The following is a 22125-nucleotide window of genomic DNA, read 5'->3' as shown; positions in this document are numbered from 1 at the left end:
GGTTCAAGCCCTCTTCCCTCCTGTAGTAATAATATTCATGCTCTAACTTGATTTTTTATACATAGCCAAAGTCCTCAATATCAACCAATCCACGAGCAGTTAATTACACTCCCCATCCCATAATTTTATAATGCTCCGTTGGTATATATTTGGCTAAATTTCAGGTACTCACTAATGGTTCTCCAGTACTCCTCATCTGATCTGTTAGCAAATCCTCTCGGCTTTGCTTTCAAAAGATCCAGAATCTGGTAGTTTTTCACCACCCTCAATACTGTCACTGGAGTCCATGTCATCACCATGGCTCTCCTACATTTTTCCACTTGCCTCCTGCACTTCCCCCCTCTTTCTGTTTTTTCCAACTATATTGTCTTCTGAACACAGCCCCTGGAAAGAGCCATTAAATTGTGAGTCAGGCCATGTCCCTCCTCTGCTCAAAGCCCTTCAATGGCTTCACATCTATAGTGGGATGAAGACTGGCCCCCCACTTCGGACCTAACCCCTGGACTCTATGAAAACGAACTTACTTGAAAAAAGGGTCTTTGTAGAGGTACTGAAGTTAAGGATCTACAGATGAGGTCATCCTGGATGACTCAGGTGGGCCCCAAATCCAACAACAAGTATCCTTAGAAGAGAAGAAGGACACAGAAGAGGATAAGACCATGTAAAGATGGCAAGAATGTTTTATCCCCAAGGATCTTCAGGGTGATGAATCATGGAATCCTGTTAAAAGGCCACCTGTAGTAGACCACCACCAACAAAAACTCTAGATCTGGTGAACGGCAGCCTGCCTTGAATCACCACGATGGAAAATCATGGCCCCTCATCTAATTCCCGGACCCCATCAATTCACAGACTCAGCCCTCAAGCGAAGGTGAGGCCAGGTACACATAACACAACTGTGTACTTTAAACCTTCCTCCGACTTTCCACTGTGGTCCACTGGTCAGAAATGGAGTCTTTAGTCTGCGTCTTTCTCCCTGTGGACCCCCTGTGGCTCTTTCCCCAGTTCCTGATCGCATAATTGGCAGCTGGATGAATTCCCACAGAGGCTTCCTGAAGGACTGAGCACAATTATGGAAAGAGGGTCAAAAGAAAGCCCCGGTCACTGTCCCTTCAATTATCGGGTACATTACCATAATGAAGTCCCTGGGCATTGACGTGATCATCTCATTGTCCCCCAAACCATCATACTGGTCTGCCACGTTAATGACGTCACGCTGACTGGACCTAGTGCACGGGCAGTAGCAAATATTTCACCACAGAATGAAAGATAAGCCCCATAAAAACTCAGGGGCCCAAAACGTTCATGAAGTTTCTGGGCACCAGTGGACTGAAGCATATTGGCATTGTCCCTCCAAAGAGAAAAACAAGTTGCTGTACCTCGAACCCACTGTCACGAAGAAAGTACGATGCTCCTTTCTGGGAGTGGCATACCCCATGTGGATGCTTTTATACCTTGGTCAAAAAACAGTTGGGTAAATGTATGTGGGTCTATTTCTGGGTTCTCTACTCCGTTCCATTTATCTCTGTGTTTATTCCTCTACCAATATCACACAATCTTGATCACTGTAGTTATATAATGAGCCTTGAAATTGTGTACAGAGATTTATGTGTTGATCTTGTATCCTGCAACCCTGTAAAGCTCACTTATTAGTTATGGGAATTTTTCATGTAGATTCCTTTGGATTTTCTATGAAGACAATTATATCATCTGCAAATGAAGACACTTTTAATTCTTCTTCCCAGTCTGTGTGCCTTTCGTTTCTTTCTTTCTTTTTCTTTTTTTTCCTTATTGCACTGGCTAGAACTTCCAACACTACGTTAAATAAGAGTAGTGAGAGCACATAGCCTTGCCTTGTTCCCAACCATTAGGGGAAAGTGCCCAGTTTTTCACCATTTAAATATGAAGTTAGTCATATGATGTTAGTCATATGTCTTCCATAGATGTTCTTTAACAAGTTGAGGAAATTCCCCCATTCCTAGTTTTGTGAGAGTTTTTGTCATGAATTGATATTGGGCTTGTTCTGCATCAATTGATATAATCATGTGACTTTTCCTCTTTTGCTTGTCAATATGGTGGATATCACTGATTTTCATATACTGAATGAGCCTTGCGTCTCTGGGATAAACCCCACCTGGTCGTGGTGTATAATTCTTTTTGTTTGCAGGTTTTACTTGAGGATTTTACATTATTGGCCTTTCACACACACGTATAGCTATCTCCTCATGTTTGCCCCTCATCCAGAAATTGGAGAAGAATTTTCTTTTCAAATTTTCTCTCTTTTCACAGAGAATAAGTTAGATGCATGGCCACTTTGCCCCACATAACACAATTAAAATAGAAACTCTTCCTTAATAGTGGACATTTTTTTTTTTTTTTTGGTTGGGGAGCCTTGCTCTTTTTTGTTTTTTAAAAAAATGTTATTTATTCATTTATTTTATTGAAGTATAGTTGATTTACAATATCGTGTTAGTTTCAGATGTACAGCACAGTGATTCAGTTATATATATATATATATATATATATATATATATATATATATTCTTTTTCAGATTCTTTTCCATTATAGGTTAATACAAGATATTGAATATAGTTCCCTGTGCTATACAGTAGATCCTTGTTGGTTATCTATTTCAAACTAAACCTATTTTATTTTTTTAACATCTTTATTGGAGTATAATTGCTTTACAATGGTGTGTTAGTTTCTGCTTTATAACAAAGTGAATCAGCTATACATATACATATGTTCCCATATCTCTTTCCTCTTGCATCCCCCTCCCTCCCACCCTCCCTATCCCACCCCTCTAGGTGGTCACAATGCACTGAGCTGATCTCCCTGTGCTATGCGGCTGCTTCCCACTAGGTATCTGTTTTACGTTTGGTAGTGTATATATGTGCATGCCACTCTCTCACTTTGTCCCAGCTTACCCTTCCCCCTCCGCTTGTCCTCAAGTCCATTCTCTACGTCTGCATCTTTATTCCTGTCCTGCCCCTAGGTTCTTCAGAGCCCCTTTTTTTTAGATTCCATATATATGTGTTAGCGTACAGTATTTGTTTTTCCTAAACCTAATTTAAATAAATGAGAAATGGGTAAGCCACAAAGGGAATCCAGGTTCTAAAAAACCACTTGCTATTCAAATTATCTAGTCTCCCCAGGCTGGAGTGCAAACAAGCCATCCTGTGACTCTCTGTCATCATCTCGGATGAATGGAACTTGATTGTTTCAACAATCACGGTGAACATCATGCTGGGCCATTACACTGAAGACATCACGCTTACTGCACCTGGTGGACAAGAGGTAGCAGAGATGCTTCATTAGGACACCTGTATGCCAGAGTGTGGGAGATAAAGCCCATGAAAACTCAAGAGACTGACCCTCAGTGATGTTTTGAGATGGTCTGGACCATACTGGATATTCAGTAAGTTGCTGCACTGCGTACCACCTACCACTCAGAAAGGGGCACCGCATTTGCTGGGGCTCTTCAGATTCTGTAGGCAACATATACGACATGAAATTGTGCCACCAGTGCTTCAGCAAGTAATCTGTAAGGTGACGTGTTTTTAGTGGAACCCCAGGCAAGGAAAGTCTCTGCAGCAGGTACCAGCCACTCGATGCACTGCAACGTTACATGGAGCTTTGGCAAGTCCTAAAAGGAGAAACAGACTGTGGATTCCTGGAGTTTTGAAGGAAATCATGCCCCCTACTGCTATCGTATTTTCCTTTTGATCAACCTCTGTGGCCCCTGCTGTGGGTGACACGCTTTCCCTTGACTCCCACGTGTAACCTCATAGGTCTGTTGGTCAGGGTCTCCGAAGGAAGCAAATGAGAGGCTCTATGGGTTGAACTGAGGAGAATCTAATGGGGAGATTGTTTACAGAGGTTAAAGGAATCAGCAGGGGTGAGGCTCCCCTCCCAGGAACTGCCATCAGTTGATGTGGTCATGGCCACTGTCACTGCTGCTGCTAAGTACTCTGCCTGTCCACAGCAGAGACCCACACCGAGTTCCCAATAAGGTAGCCTTCCCTGGGGGACGAGCCCACCACCTTGTGGCGATTGATGAAATCAGACCACATCTGTGGGGAAGGGGCCACAATTTGTCCTCACTTGAATAGGTACTTGTCATGGGCCACCTTTCTGCTAGCATGGCCACCCGTAGACTTACTGTCCTGCATTCAGTTTCACAATATTTCACACAACAGTGCTTCCGACCAAGGCAATCACTATAAGACACAAGACGTGTGCTACGTGCTGACACTGAGAGATTGCTCTGAAACCCCTGGCCTGAAAGGATCTGTGCTGGCCAGTCTAGTGAAGGCTCACTTCCTACGCTAGGTGGGTGAAAAGACACTGAAAGGGGGAGGTGAGCTGGTGGCCACTATGTGGTGCTGTTTCTCCTTAGCCAGAATCCACGGGCCCACAATCAAGAAGTGGGAAGGACTCCTCTCACCATCACACCTACTCATCTACTCCCAGCATGGAGCAGCTTAGAGCTCTGTTGGTTTCCAAGGTAGGAATGCTTCAACCAGGACCCAAATGCTGGTTCCATCATATTGCCATTTAGGGTTCTTTATGCCACTGAACTACAGGTCTCCTGAGCAGGCTTGGATGGTTGACATTGATTGCCAAGTTGAAACAGGGTCACTGTTATAGCATGGAATTGGGAAGGACTATGTCTTAAATCCAAGGGATCCTCTGGGGCATCTCCTACTACTGTCACATCCAGGCAGGACCACTAAGGATTCAGGCTCAGTGGGAATAAAGATTTGGTTGACTTACCAGGTAAAGAATTCTGACCAGCTGAGGCTGGAGAGCAAAAGGAGGACAGGGACTGTAGTGAAGAAGGAAGTTATAAAGACCAATGAAATTATGATCTCAAGATCAGTTATAGAAAGGAGAACTGTAGTAGCTGGGTGTGCGTGTCTCTGTCTGTGTGTGTGTGTGTGTGTGTGTGTGTGTGTGTGTGTGGTGAACATATAAACTTTTCCCATATTCCTTCTCTCCAGATTTTATGTATGCCAAATAAAGGCTGATAGAGGTTAGCTTTATGTTTTTCTTTAGGTTTTAGGATATTGAAGTGAGGTGGTGTCTGAACTAGAGATGGCTACAGTGAAGGATGGGCCTTTTGGTGTCCTGTTTTAGGGAGTGCTTTTTAGTTTTGTAGGAGGGATAGGATAGCAGTATTATTTTGCCAAGAGTGAGTTGTTGTTGCTTTCAGCGCCCACAGGCTCCCAATGCTCCAGCACTCCATTGATTTTATAAGCACCTTCTTCCCTAAATTAAATCCCTTTCTGCTTGAAACAGCTAGAGCAAACTCTGTTCCCTCCACTGAACCCTGACTGATTACAGAACAACACATGAACCCTACCATACAAGAGTCATCACTGTGGAAATTTCAGATGTATGGTAGGAGGCTGAGAAGTCTTTTTGTAAGTCAAAGAAATGATGTGGCATTTGTTTCTTCCAAGTGTCACTTCTAAGGGAGAGGTGTCACGCCGAGGGAAAAGAGCACTACAGGTCAGGGAGCTGGCCAGGGGACGCCACACTAATCACTCGGATTAGCATTGTGGATGCGGCCCCGAAATTTGGTATCCGTGCTTTTCTGTTTATGAAGTGTGTTCATAAAGGGCAGAGTGTGCCTCGAAGGGCAGCACAGACAGGCCTGGCTGCCTCTCAGCTGAGTTCCTACTTGTGCGACTTTGGAGGGTGATATGATCCTGTTTCTCATTTTACTCACCCGCACAACTGAGACCATGATCAAGCCCACTTGATAGTGTGCATGGATCCAGGGAGCTAACGCCTGTCCAGGGGTGTGCACACTCACCGGCCCTGCAGCCGCATGTCTGTGTAAGTGTCGTGTGCGTGGCTGTTACTTACCGGGCTCAGCACACCGCCTGCACCATCATTCTTGGATCCATGTTTTAAAGCCTTCGGGTCAAAGAGACTGCAAACAGCACTTCCAGTTTTGAACCTTTTGATTACGGATGATTTGGATTTAGTTTTGCTGCAGAGCTCATCACCGGATAAAGAGATCTTTGGGGGAGGGGCACAGCAGAAGCAGTAATTTGCAAACCACCAAGTGGAAACGGGAAGTCGAGGGGCAGTTAGGCTTTTCTTCATCCCTAAGCATTGACATCGCAGGTGCGGGGTCTAGATTTCGGCTCTCGTGACCCCGAGGCCCGGGCACCAGCCCTTCAGACGCGGCTGACCGCGGGCGGGGGCGAGGGCGGCGGGGGACTGGCTCTGGCCCGCAGGGCTTTCCTGCCCGAGGCCGGGGGTGGCGCCCGTCCCCTCCGGACGGGGGTCGCGGGGCCGCGGGGGCGGCGCTGGGAGCGCGGGCGGGCGGGCGGGAGGCGCTGGGCCCGCCCCGCCGGCATCCCCGCCGACTTCCTCCCGCCGCGGACGCCGGCCCAGCCGGAGGAAGCGCGGCACGATGAGCGCGGGCGACGCCGTGTGCACGGGCTGGCTCGTCAAGTCGCCCCCCGAGAGGAAGCTGCAGCGCTACGTGAGTAGGGGCGTCGCCGCGCGTCCTCGGGGCCCCAGGTGGCCGCAGGGTGGCCTCGGAGTGGCCCGGGAGCCCCGCGCTCGGGCTGCGGGCGAGGCCGGCGGACGGAAAGCGAGATCGCACGTCGAGCCAGAGCGCGCCGAGCCGACGGGAGGGAGGCGGGTGGGGCGAGCCCGGGCGCCCGTCTCGGTGCGGGGGCGGCCGGCGGAACCTCCCGAAAGAGCGGCCCTGTCGCCGTGCCGCGGTGCGGGAGAGGGACGGGGACCCCGGGACGTGCCGCCTGCACGGGGCGGGTGCGGAGGCTCCGCTTTCCCCCGGGGTCGCGAGCACCGTCTTCCCGCGGAGCTGTCGTCGGACACGACCGTCCGCAGCCTTCCTCAGGGTGTCGCTTCTCAGCTTCTCTTTTCTGCGGACACTGCGCTTTTCGAGAACCTCGGGTAACCATGGACTTTTGCTAGGATGAGACAAGGGGCACTCGGGAGAGCACACCTTAAATGTACGAGCCACAGATCGAACATTCATTATGTCCACCCGCGTCCTCGGGACAAGCAACGTACAGCTGCTCAGACCCCTTTCTCCATTGACCCGGGACTACACTAGTGTCCGTCTCTTGCGACTCTTTGCGAAGTTTTTTTCTTTTTTAAATTAATTAATTAATTAATTTATGGCTGTGTTGGGTCTTCGTTTCTGTGCGAGGGCTTTCTCTAGTTGCGGCGAGCGGGGTCCGCTCTTCATCGCGGTGCGCGGGCCTCTCACTATCGCGGCCTCTCTTGTTGCGGAGCACGGGCTCCAGACGCACAGGCTCAGTAATTTTGGCTCACAGGCCCAGTTGCTCCGCGGCATGTGGGATCTTCCCAGACCAGGGCTCGAACCCCGTGTCCCCTGCATTGGCAGGCAGATTCTCAACCACTGTGGCACCAGGGAAGCCCTCTTTGCGAAGTTTTTTGCCGTTTGTTCTGCTGAGCAGCGTTTTAGAGGCATGTTCCACTTAGCGTGTAGATGCCATAGATGTAGACACACCTAGATTCTTCTGATTACTACCACTGTTTACCTTCATCATTCTTTTTGAGTCCCCGAGTCTATAGACACGAGGTCCACTATTACTCAGCCTCTAAGGCACCCAGCTGCTTCGCTAACGGTGCATCTGCTTTGAAGACTCACGATATTCAGGTGAGGGTCTGTCACAGAGCGCAGCACTTACAAAGCCAGCTCGAGGTGGCTTTCCTTGTTGCCCTTCGGAATGTGAGACATCTTAAATGTTTACGGCAAATTGTCAGATGATGCAGGAAAGTGCTGAACCTGGACTGCAAAGTTCGTGGCAGATTTTTTTCCAATCCTGTTTTCTATCTTGTCCTGACCAGACTGGCTTAGGAAACTTTATTAGTACTTCATCCACCTCGGGAAGGCATGGGTGTCCGTACCTCTTATTACATGTGCTTCGTTCTCTTGAGGTGCAGTGGAGGTGTGGCAGGCGTGGACTTTGCACAGCTTATAGGCGTGTGGGGCATGTGATGGGGTGGTGAAGGAGGAGACTTAGGACACAAGACTACCTAGATGTCATCTTACCAACACTCCAAGACATAAACCTGGGCCTCTCAGGCTATGGTTGGGAACTTTTTATAATGAGGGACATAGTCGTTTCGACAGTCGATGCTCTTTGGTTGAAAGGAGTCCCTGAAACACACCCCATAGTCAGTTTCCGCTTGTCTCTAAGTTCTGCAGGAATCCCGTACTGCCACTAGATGGCGATCATTTGTCAGTGCTCACAAGCCGCTTTTCACGCAGATCCTGTCGGGAGTGCTCATTCCGTCTTCCTTTTAATTGAGCACCAACTCTGAACCAGGCCCTATGCCATTGGCTAGAGAGAGCAAAAGAGACTTTACCCCTGTCCTCCAGAAGTCCAGAGTCTCACATGTGTTACACAATGACATAACGAAGCTACTTAGTGGCACAACTAGGGCAATAACTTAGTTCTTTGCGCTGCCAGCCAAGTAGCTCTCTGTTAATGTTTGTAAACCACAGATGGAAGCTAAGTCTGTATTTAGGTAAGTCCTTCAGTCCGAGGTAAGCTGGTGTTTCATTCTCGAATCTATGAAAGATAGTTTTATCACTGCTCTTTACATTTCAAATTTAACTATAGTTAATTTACAATATTGTGTTACTTTCAGCTGTACACCTTCAGATTTTCTTCACTATAGGTTATTACAAGATATTGAATATAGTTCCCTGTGCCATACAGTAGGTCTTTGTTGTTTATCTATTTTATATATAGTGGTGTGTATTTACTAATCCTGAACTAACTTATCCCCTACCCTTCCCCTTTGGTAATCATAAGTTTGTTTTCTACGTCTGTGAGTCTATTTCTGTTTTGTAAGTTCATTGGTATTTTTTTTTTAGATTCCACATATAAGTGAAATCATATGGTATTTGTCCTTCTCTGACTTACTGCACTTAGTATGATAATCTCTAGGTCCATCCATGTTGCTGCAAATATTTCATTCTTTCTTATGGCCGAGTAATATTCTGTTGTAGATATACGTACCACATCTTCTTTATCCATTCGTCTGTCAACAGACATTGAGGTTGTTTCCATGTGTTGGCTACTGTGAATAGTGCTGCTATGAACATTGGGGCGCATGTATCTTTTTGAATTAGACTTTTCATCTTTTCCAGATATATGCCTAGGAGTGGGATTGCTGGATCATATGGTAGCTCTATTTCTACTTTCTTAAGGAGCCTCCATACTGTTCTCCATAGTGGCTGCACCAGTCTACATTCCCACCAACAGTGTAGGAGGGTTCCCTTTTCTCCACACCCTCCCCAGCATTTATTGTTTGTAGACTTTTTGCCATTCTGACAGGTGAATTACTGCTCTTTTAAAAGATGGTTGATTCTTTTCTGTTTTTTCTTTCACAAATATACAAACTTATTCTTATAAACAGTCAAATGATCTAGGAATAAATACAGTAAAAAGTGAAAGACCCTCTTTAATTTTCCCCACATCCTACCCTTCCTGTGCATCCCTCCTCATTCCCTTCCATGCCCCTGCCTAGGGATGACAACTGTTAGAAGTTTGGTTAGTGTTATTCTTTAAAAATTTCGAAGAAGATACAATTTTCTTTTTGCACAAATGAGATCATACTATACAAACTGTCCTGCGATTTTCTTTTTTCACAACAATCCTGGACATCTTTCCAAGTTAGTACGTATAGATTTGCTTCATTCTTTTAAACCATTGCGTAACATTCCTGGTCATAGACATAATATATTTTAACAATTTCTCTGTTGATGAACAGTTATCTTGCTTTTATTTTCTCAACTTTAAAGAATGCTGTAACAATGATGATAATAAAATTATAATAATTCACATTTATTGAGTGGTTGTATGTGCCAGACACTACACTAAAGACTTTACTTGAATTATCTCATTTAATCTTCAAAACAACACTAAGATCCAGGTACTACTTTTATCTCTGAATACAAGTTCTTTGTTGGGTATATAATTTGCAAATATTTTCTACCAGGCTATAGTTTGTCTTTTCTTTCTCTTTACAGTATCTTTTATAGAACAAAGATTTTAAAGTTTTGATTAAGTCCAATTTGTCAGTTTTTCTTTTATGGATCATGTTTACCGTCAAATCTAAGAATTCTTGCCTAACCCTAGATCCTGAAGGTTTTCTCTTATGTTTTTTCTCCTAAAAACTTTATAGTTTTACACTTTAGACCAATGATTCATTTCAGTTAAAAATTTGGTACAAGGTGTAACATTCATGTTGTGATTCATTTTCTTGCAAACCAATTACACTTATTGAACAAACTGTCTTTATTCCATTGAATTACTTTTGCAACTTGAATGGACCTAGAGTCTGTCATACAGAGTGAAGTAAGTCAGAAAGAGAAAACAAATACCGTATGCTAACACATATATATGGAATCTAAGAAAAATATAAAAAAGGTCATGAAGAACCTAGGGGTAAGATGGGAATAAAGACACAGACCTACTAGAGAATGGACTTGAGGATATGGGGAGGGGGAAGGGTAAGCTGTGACAAAGTGAGAGAGTGGCATGGACATATATACACTACCAAACGTAAAATAGATAGCTAGTGGGAAGCAGCCGCATAGCACAGGGAGATCAGCTCAGTGCTTTGTGACCACCTAGAGGGGTGGGATAGGGAGGGTGGAAGGGAGGGAGACGCAAGAGGGAAGAGATATGGGGACATATGTATATGTATAACTGATTCACTTTATTATGAAGCAGAAACTAACACACCATTGTAAAGCAATTATACTCCAATAAAGATGTTAAAAAAATTTTTAAATCAATTGGTCATATTTATGTAAGTATTTCTGTGTTCTCTAGTCTGTTCCCTTTATGTCTTTGTTCATCATTATGCTAACACCATGCTGTTTTGATGACAAGAACTTTATAGTAATTCTTGAAAGCAGGCAGTTTTAGCCCTCCAACTTAGTTTTTCTTTTCAGAGTTGTTTTGGCTATTGTTGGTCGTTTGCTTTTCCATACCAGTTTTAGAATTCGTTTGTCAGTTGATTTTTGTTTATGAACCTTGTATTCTGCAACCTTGCTAAACTCACTTATTTATAGTTTGAACTTTCAATACTATCAATATTGTATAAAAATGATGAGAACAGACATCCTTGATTTTTCTTGATCTAAGGGGGAAAGCATTTAGTCTTTCACCTTTTAAGTACCTTAGCCGTAGGCTTTTTGTGGGTGCCTTTTCTCAGGCCGAACTTCCCTTGTATTGCTAGCTTGCTGAAACTTTTTATCGTGAATTGGATTTGTTAAGTGCCTTTCTTGCATGTGTAAAAATAATAATATGCATTTTCTTTTTTTTTTTTTTTGTCTGTTACTATGGTGAATTATTCTGATGGATTTTTGTATCTGGAGCCAGCTTTGAGTTCCTGGGATAAACTTCACTTGGTTGTGATGTTTTATCCTTTTCATGTTTTTGTTTTTTTAAAATAAATTTATTTTATTTTATTTTGGGCTGCATTGGGTCTTAGTTGCTGCACGCGGGCTTTTCTCTGGTTGCGGCCAGCGGGGGCTACTCTTCGTTGCGGTGCACGGGCTTCTCATTGCGGTGGCTTCTCTTGTTGGGAGCACGGGCTCTAGGCGCGCAGGCTTCAGTAGTTGTGGCACATGGGCTCAGTAGCTGTGGCTTGCGGGCTCTAGAGCACAGGCTCAGTAGTTGTGCCACATGGGCTTAGCTTAGTTGCTCCACAGCATGTGGGATCTTCCCGGATCAGGGCTCAAACCCGTGTCTCCTGCATTGGCAGGGGGATTCTTAACCACTGCGCCACCAGGGAAGCCCCTTTTCATGTATTGCTGGATTTAATTTGCTAATATTTTACTGAGGGTATTTGTGACTTTGTTCATGAAGGATATTGATCTGTAGTTTTTCTCTTTTGTACTATCTTTCTCTGATTTTGACATTAGCATAATGCTGGTAACCACTACTCTCTTCTCTGTATCTATGTGTTTGTTTTTGTATGTTTTGTTTGATTTGTTTATTGTATTCCACATATGAGTGAAATCATATGGTATTTGGTATTTGTCTTTCACTTATTTCACTTAGCATAATACCCTCTAGGGCCATCCGTGTTGTTGCAAATGGCAAGATTTCAGTCTTTTTCATGGCTGAGTAATATTCCATTGTGTATGTATACACATCTTTATCCATTCATCCATCAGTGGGCACTTAGGTTGTTTCCAAATCTTGCCTGTTGTAAAGAATGCTGCAATGAATATAGGGGTGCAGATACCTTTTCTAACTAGTGTTTTCATGTTCTTCAGTTAGTATTTATTGTACTCACTGTATTTTACAAATAGTTAATCAACTGATTCAACACCATTTGTTGAAGAGTCCTTCCTCTCTATATATTTTCATTATATGTTGCCAGAGAGAGTGTATTTTTAAGGAATATATGCATATGATTCAAAATCAAAGCATATCAAAGTATATACAGTGAAAAGTAAGTTTCCCCCTCCAGCTGCAAGCATTGCGGATTTTCCTTCCAGATATATTCCATGCATATACAAGCATATTTTTTGAACAAATGGTAGTATACTATATTCACTATTTTATAACCCTCTTTCTTAGTATATTTTGGGGATTGTTCCATATCAGCACATAGAGATCTTTCTCATTATCTTTAACAACTTCATAATATTTCACTGTATGGAGCTACTATGATAGACCTTTTCTTGTGTCCAGTCCCATGCTACTATAAACAATGCTGCCATGAATATCTTTGTACATTGGTCTGTGTAGTCATATGCAATTAATTCTGCTTGTAAAAAAATGCTTAGAAGTGGAATTTCTTAGTCAAAGTGTATGTGAATGTAAAATGCCAATAGATATCAAAGTGCTTGTCTCTCTGCAATGCCCCAAATATAGTGTATTATCAAACGTTTTGATCTTTGTAAAGTCAATAGTTGATAAATGGTATTTTATTTTAACTGAATTTCTTTATGAGTGAGGTTGGGCGTCTTTTCATATATAAAGGACATTTGTATTTATGTTTGTACAGCATGATTTTAATTGCAACCTAAGTCTTAAATCCTTTCATGGGTCTATTTTGGGGCAATTTTGTTCAGTTGCTTCTTCTGCTTTTATCTCAGCTTTTAAACTGTTATTGAATAAGTATCACACTTACATGATTCAAAAATGAAAAATCTCACCCTCACCTCTGTCTTCATCCATCTTAATTGCCCTTAGCCTTCAAGTAACCATTTTTCTTAGTTTTTTCCTTCACACTTCCAGTATTTCTTTCTATAAATACGAGGACATATGTACATAGCTTCTTTTTTAAATTTTTAAATTTTATCTGCGGTACGCGGGCCTCTCACTGCTGTGGCCTCTCCCGTTGCAGAGCACAGGCTCCGGACACGCAGGCTCAGCGGCCACGGCTCACGGGCCCAGCCACTCCGCGGCATGTGGGATCTTCCCGGACTGGGGCACAAACCCATGTCCCCTGCATCAGCAGGCGGACTCTCAACCACTGCGCCACCAGGGAAGCCCTGTACATAGCTTCTTATGCCCCACTTTCTTACACAGTATCCCATTCTATATCTTAGTCTGTTCATTTAAGAAGACATACAGACAAGCACAGGGAGCTCTACTCAGAGATCTGTGGTGACCTAAATGGGAAGTAAATCTAAAAAAGAGGGGACATATGTATACATATAGCTGATTCACTTTGCTGTACAGCAGAAGATAACACAAAATTGTAAAGCAATCATACTCCAATAAAAAAAAAAAGAAGACATACAGTCAACAAGCACATGAGAAGATGCTCAACATCACTAATCATCAGGGAAAAGCAAATCAAAACTGCAGTGAGATGTCCCCTCACCCCCGTGAGAATGGCCACCATCACGAAGGCCACAAATAACAGATGCTGGAGAGGGTGTGGAGAAAAGGGAAGCCTCCTGCACTGCGGGTGAGAATGTAAATTGGTGCAGCCACTACGGAGAACAGTATGGAGATTCCCCCCCAAATTAAAAATAGAACTACCATGTGATCAACCAGTTCCACTTCTGGATATTTATCCAAGGAAAACGAAAACACTAACTTGAAAAGATATCTGCACCCCCATGTTCATTGCAGCATTATTTACAATATTCAAGGTGGGTGTGGAAGCAACCTAAGTGCCCATCAACAGATGAATGGATAAAGATGTGGTACAGGGCTTCCCTGGTGGCGCAGTGGTTGAGTCCGCCTGCCGATGCAGGGGACACGGGTTCGTGCCCCGGTCCGGGAGGATCCCACATGCTGCGGAGCGGCTGGGCCTGTGGGCCATGGCCGCTGAGCCTGCGAGTCCGGAGCCTGTGCTCTGCAGTGGGAGAGGCCACAGCAATGACAGGCCTGTGTACCGCAAAAAAAAAAAAAAAAAAAAAAAAGATGTGGTGCATACATATACATACAATGGGATATTACTCAGCCATAAGAAAGAATGACATCTTGCCCTTTGCAGCAACATGGATGGAACTTGAGGGCATTATGCTAAGTGAAGTAAGTCAGACAGGGAAAAAGACAAATGCCATGTGATCTCACTTTTATGTAAAATCTTAAAAAACAAAAAAGTTGAACAGGAACTCAAAGATACAGAGGAAAGATTGGTGGGGGATGGCGGTTGGGGGGTGAAATGGAAGAAGGTGGTCCAAAGGTCCAGGCTTGCAGTTATAAAATAAATAAGTCCTAAGGATATAATATACAGCATCTCGACTATAGCTAGTAACACCGAATTGTATATATGAAAGTTGCTAAGAGAGTAGATCTTGAAAATTCTCAAAAAAAAATTTTGTTCTAGAATTCTGCCCATGTCAGTGACCAGAGATCTTCACTATTTTTTGACAGCTGTACAATGTCCTGCTGTGTGGCTGTAGCATGTTTATTCAACCAGTTCCCTATTTTGGACACCTGAGTTGTTTCTGCTCTTTTGATTTTGCATCCATTGCCACAACTAGTCGCATGGTATATGTGACATTTTGTACTTGTGCAGGTATATCTGTATGATTCCCAGAGCTGGGATTGCTGGGGCTATGAATCTATACATAGAGTAGACATTAACGAATGCTCCATTTTGCATTCCTTCCAGCATGTGTTGTTCACCTTGGGGATTTTTGCCATCTGATAGGTGAGAAATGGTATTTCTGCGTCGTTTCAATTTGCAGTTCTTTTATTCGGAGGGAGGTTGAACATTTCTTGACATGTTGGTCTTTTTAGTCGCAGTTTCTGAGGGGTGATAAGTCCTTTGTGAGAAGAGATTTGTATACGTTTCCCCAGTTTGTCACTTGTATTTTGACTCTGCTTATGTTGTGTGTGTGTGTGTGTGTGTGCGCAAAGGGAAAAAGTGTATGTAGTAGAATGTGTCAGTATTTTCTTTTACAGCTTCTGGATTCTCAGTCAGATTTAGGAAGGCCTTTTCCCCCTCCCTGGTTTTAAAGGAATTCACCTGTGGTTTCTTCTGGTGCTTGTATGGTTTTGTTTGTTTGTTTTTAATTAATTTATTTTATTTATCTATTTTTTGGCTGCGTTGGGTCTTCATTGCTGCGCGTGGGCTTTCTCTAGTTGCAGTGAGCGGGGGCTACCCTTTGTTGTGGTGCACAGGCTTCTCACTGTGGTGGCTTCTCTTGTTCGGAGCACGGGCTCTAGAACACAGGCTTCAGTAGTTGTGGCACGCAGGCTCAGTAGTAGTGGCACACGGGCATAGTTGCTCCACGGCATGTGGGATCTTCCCAGATCAGGGCTCAAACCCGTGTCCCCTGCATTGGCAGGCGGATTCTTAACCTCTGTGCCATGAGGGAAGCCCCTTGTTTTGTTTTATTCATTTTCTTCCCTGAGTGTTCAGGTTTATTGAGGGCATGGGGGTCTACAGGGGAGACCCAAGTGCCTGCACGTGGCCGGGGATGGGGTCTCCAAAACCTGGGTTGACTTGAAAGTGTGACCCTCAGCTCCATCCCACCAAAGGCTTGGGACTCCAGTGTGGCTGCACTGCGGGGGTGGTTGCCTTTGGGTGTGGCCCCATCAGGGCAGCGACTTGGCACATTTCTCGCCCTTCAGGCAAGGCCCACGGCCATTCTTCCCCAGGGAGGTCACCTACTCAGCGCTTAGGGCACTTGGGTGCCGAGTCTGGGGCAGGCAGCTGGATGGCAGCAGAAAAGAGCCCTGGACTGTGTGTTTTGTTTTGTTTTTTGCATTGAGATTTGGGATCCATTTGGAGTTTATCCTGGTGCAGATGTAAGGAATGGATCCGACTTTATTTTTTTCCAAATGGCTGTACAGTTTTGCCTGCACTACTTATTAAAAAGTTCATCTGTATCCCCACTGATTTGAGATACTGTCCTTCCTTATTATATATGAAATTCCCACATTTATTTATTTATTTTACATCTTTATTGGAGTATAACTGCTTTACAATGGTGTGTTAGTTTCTGCTGTATAACAAAGTGAATCAGTTATACATATACATATGTTCCCATATCTCTTTCCTCTTGCGTCTCCCTCCCTCCCACCCTCCCTATCCCACCCCTCTAAGTGGTCACAAAGCACTGAGCTGATCTCCCTGTGCTATGCGGCTGCTTCCCACTAGCTATCTATTTTACGTTTGGTAGTGTATATATGTCCATGCCACTCTCTCACTTTGTCACAGCTCACCCTTCCCCCTCCCCGTATCCTCAAGTCCATTCTCTAGTAGGTCTGTGTCTTTATTCGTCTTACCCCTAGGTTCTTCGTGACCTTTTTTTTTCTTAAATTCCATATATATGTGTTAGCATACAGTATTTGTAATGAGGTGGATAGACCTAGAGTCTGTCATACAGAGTGAAGTAAGTCAGAAAGAGAAAGACAAATACCACATTTATTTTTGTTTCAGTTTCTGGTTCAACTTCCATTGCTCCCTCTGTCAATTCATGTGCCATTATTAAGCTGTTTTCATTATAGAGGTTTTACAGTTGATTTGACTAGTGATATGGCTAGTCCCCCTTTATTGTTCTTTTTTTGGAGTTTTTAGAGTTATAGAGTTTTAAGAGTTTTTAGAGTTTAGTTTGGCTAGTTTTGATTTAATTTTCCCACATGAACTTGAGAATCGGCTTGCTTAATTTCAAAACAAAACCTGTTATTACTGGGGAGGAGAGTTAAGTTAGATTTTTAAATTAACTTAGAACTGACATTATGGTGTGGAGCCTTTCTATCCAAGTCAGCTTTTATGTTTTTTTCACATTGGTCTTTACACAATTCTTATTAGGCTTATGCCTGTTTGGGGTTTTTTGTTTGTTTGTTTGTTTGTATTCACAGGGCTGTTGGTTTCTGTCTTCACCTGAATTCCTTAGAAAACAGAACTTGCGCCAAGGCTTCTTTGCCAAGGCTTTGTTGGGGTTGTAATCTCAGTGCAGTGAGAGTGATGGGAAAAAGGAAGAAAGGAAAGAATGTGCAAATTCGTGTGTTACTGAGTTGGCCATAGCTTCGTGAGAAAACACAGCCACTGGTTGGGATATTTGGATGGATTTGGACAGGCTCTGTAGAACCGATTCACCTTGAAACCGTCTTTTGCAACAAAGAAGGGAGATAAATGTATCTGCCAGTTCCCTTACGGCTCCTGTCTCTCAGTGCCTTTTGGGGCAGCCACTGGGAAAGCCAGTGTTTTTTGGCCTGGTGTCTCATCTGAATCCAGAAGTGGTGGAAGGAACTGGAGTATTTGAGGGTTCACTGGCTCGGGCCTGGGAAGGGTGGGAGGGTCTCTCAGCAGAGGCCATGGCTCCCCACTGAGTGAGCAGCTGGGCCTGGAAGGCAGGTGGCGCCAAGATGCACAAAATTGGGTCCAATATAATTCCAACATATTAATATTCTATCCTCTTACCTTTGAATTCTCTTACTTTTTGTAGTAGTTTTTCAGTTGATTCTTCTTTGGGGATTTCATGTCATCCAAAAAAGAAAGAGTTTTTTTTTTTTTAATTTATTTGCCTGCGCCAGGTCTTAGTTGTGGCATGCAGGATCTAGTTCTCCGACTGGGGATGGAACCTGGGCCCCGTGCATCAGGAGCTTGGAGCTTAGCCACTGGACCACCAGGGAAGTCCCCAAAATAGAAAGAGTTTTACCACTTCCTTTTTCAATTCTTATGTATCTTGATTTTTTTCCTCTTGTCCAAATGTGTTGGTTAACACCCCAATGTGAAACAGTAGTATTGACAATGGGCAAGCTTATTTTGATCTTGACTTTTATAGGCATGCCTTCAATGTTTTCCTGTTAAGAAAAATATTAGAAGTTTATACCAATTGAACAACAAATCCCCATTTCCTTCTCCCCCTGTCCCCCAGTGACCACCATCCAGTTCTCTGCTTCTATGAGTTTGACTGTTCTAGGGACCTCATATAAGTGGAATCATGCAGTATTTGTCCATTTTTGTCTGGCTTATCTCACTTAACATAATGTCCTCCAGGTTTATCCATATGTCACAAATGGCAGGATTGCCTTTTTTAAGGCTTAATAATATTCCATTGTATGGACATACCACATTTTCTTTATGCATTCATCCAACACAGATTGTTTCCATGTCTTGGCTTTGTAAACAATGTTCTGATGGATGAACATGGGAGGACAGATATCTCTTTGAGATCCTGATTTCAATTCTTTTGAGCATATACCCACCAGTGGAATTGCTGGCCTGTATTGGTATAAAGTTTCAGTTATACAAGATAAATTATTTCTAGAGATCTGCTGTACAGCATAAAGCCAACAGCCAACAATACTATATTATGCACTTAAAAGTTGTTAGAGGGGTAGATGTCATGTATGTGTTCTTACTGCACACACATTGACACACACACAAAGGAACACAGGAAGACTTTGGGAGGTGATGGATATGTCTACTACTTTGACTGTGGTGATGATTTCACAGGTGTCTACATATGTCAAACTCATCAAATTGTACACATTAGTTATGTACAGTTCTTTGTGTGCCAATTATACTTTAAAAAAGCTGCTCTTTAAAAAAAGAAAGAGGGCTTCCCTGATGGCACAGTGGTTAAGAATCCGCCTGCCAATGCAGGGGACGCGGGTTCGAGCCGTGGTCTGGGAAGATCCCACATGCCGCAGAGCAATGAAGCCCGTGCACCACAACTACTGAGCCTGTGCTGTAGAACCCACGAGCCACAGCTACTGAGCCCGCGAGCCACAACTACTGAAGCCCGCGCACCTAGAGCCCAGGCTCCACAACAAGAGAAGCCACCACAATGAGAAGCCCAAGCACCGCAACAAAGAGTAGCCCCCGCTCGCCACAACTAAAGAGAAAGCCCATGTGCAGCAATGAAGACCCAACACAGCCGAAGAATAATTTTTTAAAAAAATCTTAAAACAATTTTCTTTTTAAATACCTTAAAAAAAAAGAAAGAAAAATATTGACTTTGGGGCTAGGAGAATATATTTTCTTTATGTTAGTGAAATATTCTACAATTCCTGTATTACTGAGTTTTTTTTAAATCAGAAGTCATTGTTGAATTTTATTAAGAAGTTTTTCAGCATTTCTAGTGATGGTCATATGACTTTTTCATTAAATCTAGCAAAGCAATGAATTCTATTAATAGATTATCTAATATTAGACCACCTTTACATTTCTGGAATAAGCCCCAGTTGGACAAGGTGTATTTTTCATTGTGTTGTTGGATTATTCATACTAATATTTTATATTGGATATTTGCATCAACATTCATAAGTGAGATTGGTCTTTGGCTTTAAATTTGGCTTTATTTATTTCTGTACAATCTTTAGCAGATTTTGGCATAAATGTTATACTTGGGTCATATAAAAATTTGGAAGTTTGCCATATTCTAGAATATTTTAAGTAGAGTTGGAATTAACAGCCCTTTAAAATTTTGGCAGAATTCCCCTCTAAACTGTATCTGTTGCTTTTTTGTGTGTGTTTAGATCTTTGTCAACTCTATTTCTTTTATGGAAATTGGTCTGTTTAGTCTGTCTCTCCCTGAGTCAGTTTTATAAATTATACTTTTCCTGGAAAAGTGTCTGTTTCATCCAGGCCATCAAATTCATCACATATAATTTTATGAAATGCTTTTATGATTTTTTTAAATTGTCTTTACTCTTCTCAGGTATTGCTTCCTTGCCATTGTGAATTTGTGCTCTGTTCCTTTTTCCCCTGTTGGTTAGGTTAGTTGGTTTTCTGTTTTATTGATTTTTGTTTTGGCAGTGAACCCGTTTTTTGATTATTAATAAGTCCTACTTTTTAATTTTTCTAACTTTAATTTCTCCTTTTATATTTGTTATTTCTTCATTCAGTTTTGGCGTGTTTTAGAGATGAGGAAACTTGGACTGACCACACACTCTTTGTAGATGTTGTACTAGTCAGGGTTTTAATTTGCAAGCAACAGAAGCTGATCCTGACTGATTTAAGCAGAAAAAGAGCTGATCAGGATGATATTGGGTCTCTGACAGAAATGGTGAGAGGGCTGGAGAACCAGCTTTGAGGTTAAACAGCCAGGAAAAAACACCCCAAACCACAACTCAGAACTAGTTCTGGTGAGAAACCTGCTATCACTACTGCGGGTGCCTGACAGGCTGAACGATGCCACTTAGCTCGAGTTCACTGCCACCAACCCATCCTACAGAAAACAGTAGGGAAAAGAAAGGGGAAAGACAATGCCTTAGCTGATCAGCATTGTTGGCCTGGTGAGGTGATCGAAACCTTCCTTCCCGAGGAGTCTGACTCCTTGGTGGTCCTCCCAGTGGGGCTCAGATTCAGCCAAACGCCATCAAATGTCCCCATTCCAACCCTCCAGGTCCAGTCTTTTTCGAAGCGTGCCCTTTGTTTCACTTATAAGACCCGGTGGAATAAGTCAGCCTGCGCGCGTAAGCTAGAAGAGAGTCTTAGCACTATCATAGAAAGCCTAGTTTTCCAACCGTGCTTCGAGCCAAGAATTTAGGTCTTGGAGCTTGTCATCCTTTTGCTTTACGATCTGGCAGGAGAGACCATCGGAGTCTGTATTCCAGCTGTGAGGGAGACTGGAAAACAAAGGGTATTAATGGGAGGGCAGCAAAAAGGAAGAATATGAGAATGATTTTAGAGAATAACCACTGGGCTTCTCGACTGCTTGATTAAAACGTCTGAGAGAGACAGGGGCCGTTGAGCAGGGTGGTCTGTAAGCCTGATCGCAGTGCAGTTCCGTAAACTTCAGTGATTGGAAAGGGTGTCAGTGGTCATCTCGTTACATACTGGCCACGTTTTTGAGCGATCGCTTGTTATCCGGACAGTTCCAGCAACAGGAAAACCGGTTACATAAACACAATTCCCAAAGAATCGTGTGACAGCTCCGACTGGGAGAATCCAGCCCGGTGTTGTTACCTCTTGAGATTACACGGAACACACCTCGCTCTGTTCACCTGGGAGCCCCGCTGGCGTCCGGTGTGAGGGTGGCCGGTCGATGCCGCCATTCCTTCCAGGTTCTCAGGCCATCCATCCACCTCCTCCGAGCTGCTACCAGGACTGAGTGCGCTCCTGGGATCAGAGCGCCAGGCCGAGCGGAGCCAGCTGCCCCCTCCCCGCCTGGAGGCTGGGGGTCCCCCTGGCTCGGGGCTGGCGGCCACCCCACCGCTGACTCACACCCGCCTGGCTTCCTGTCGAGAGAACTGCGTTTTCCTCTGTGCTCTTGCTGAGATCTCTTTCCTCCAGTCTCTGCTTGTGCTGTCGATGTTTTGCTTTGTTGAGGCCCGGGACTGGACCTTGCTTTTCTTACTGGTAAATTTCACCTTTTTGTTTGCAATTTGTCCTTCAGCCAATCTGTCATGATCTTTGGGTAGCTGAAAGCAAAGGAGAGGGAAGCATTTTATTGATTTGCAGTGTAAGGTCACCAGGAATCAAGTGACACCCACCTCCAGATTTGGGCCTGACAGGGAAGGGAAATAAGTTCCCACCTTTCCTCAGGTCCTTCTCAGGATGTAAGTTCCCACCTGTTCAGAACCTAGAGCCAGAGTGGAGAAAGAAAGCCATTGTGGCATCTTGTTCTTTTTTTCATTGGAAGCTGGTAGCTGCTACCACCCCCCCTGTCTATGGACCCACCTGCCCTCTAGATTGTAACAGTCAACACT

The 22125-nt window shown here is 43.7% G+C and overlaps 1 protein-coding gene across 2 annotated transcripts in view; it reads left to right on the top strand.

The window, feature by feature from the left end:
- Window positions 1–6431: 6431 nt before the first annotated feature.
- Window positions 6432–22125, top strand: part of GAB3 (GRB2 associated binding protein 3) — a 60104-nt gene continuing 44410 nt past the window's right edge. For both annotated transcript variants that reach the window (XM_065901177.1, XM_065901176.1), the window contains exon 1: window positions 6432–6503. In XM_065901177.1, coding sequence (XP_065757249.1) covers window positions 6432–6503 — 72 coding nt within the window. The remainder of the gene's footprint in view (window positions 6504–22125) is intronic.

Source organism: Phocoena phocoena, chromosome X (genome assembly GCF_963924675.1).
Source record: "Phocoena phocoena chromosome X, mPhoPho1.1, whole genome shotgun sequence".
NCBI classification, from domain to species: Eukaryota; Metazoa; Chordata; class Mammalia; order Artiodactyla; family Phocoenidae; genus Phocoena; species Phocoena phocoena.
Note: the sequence above shows the minus strand (reverse complement) of the source record. Positions and strands in the feature narration are given on the sequence as shown.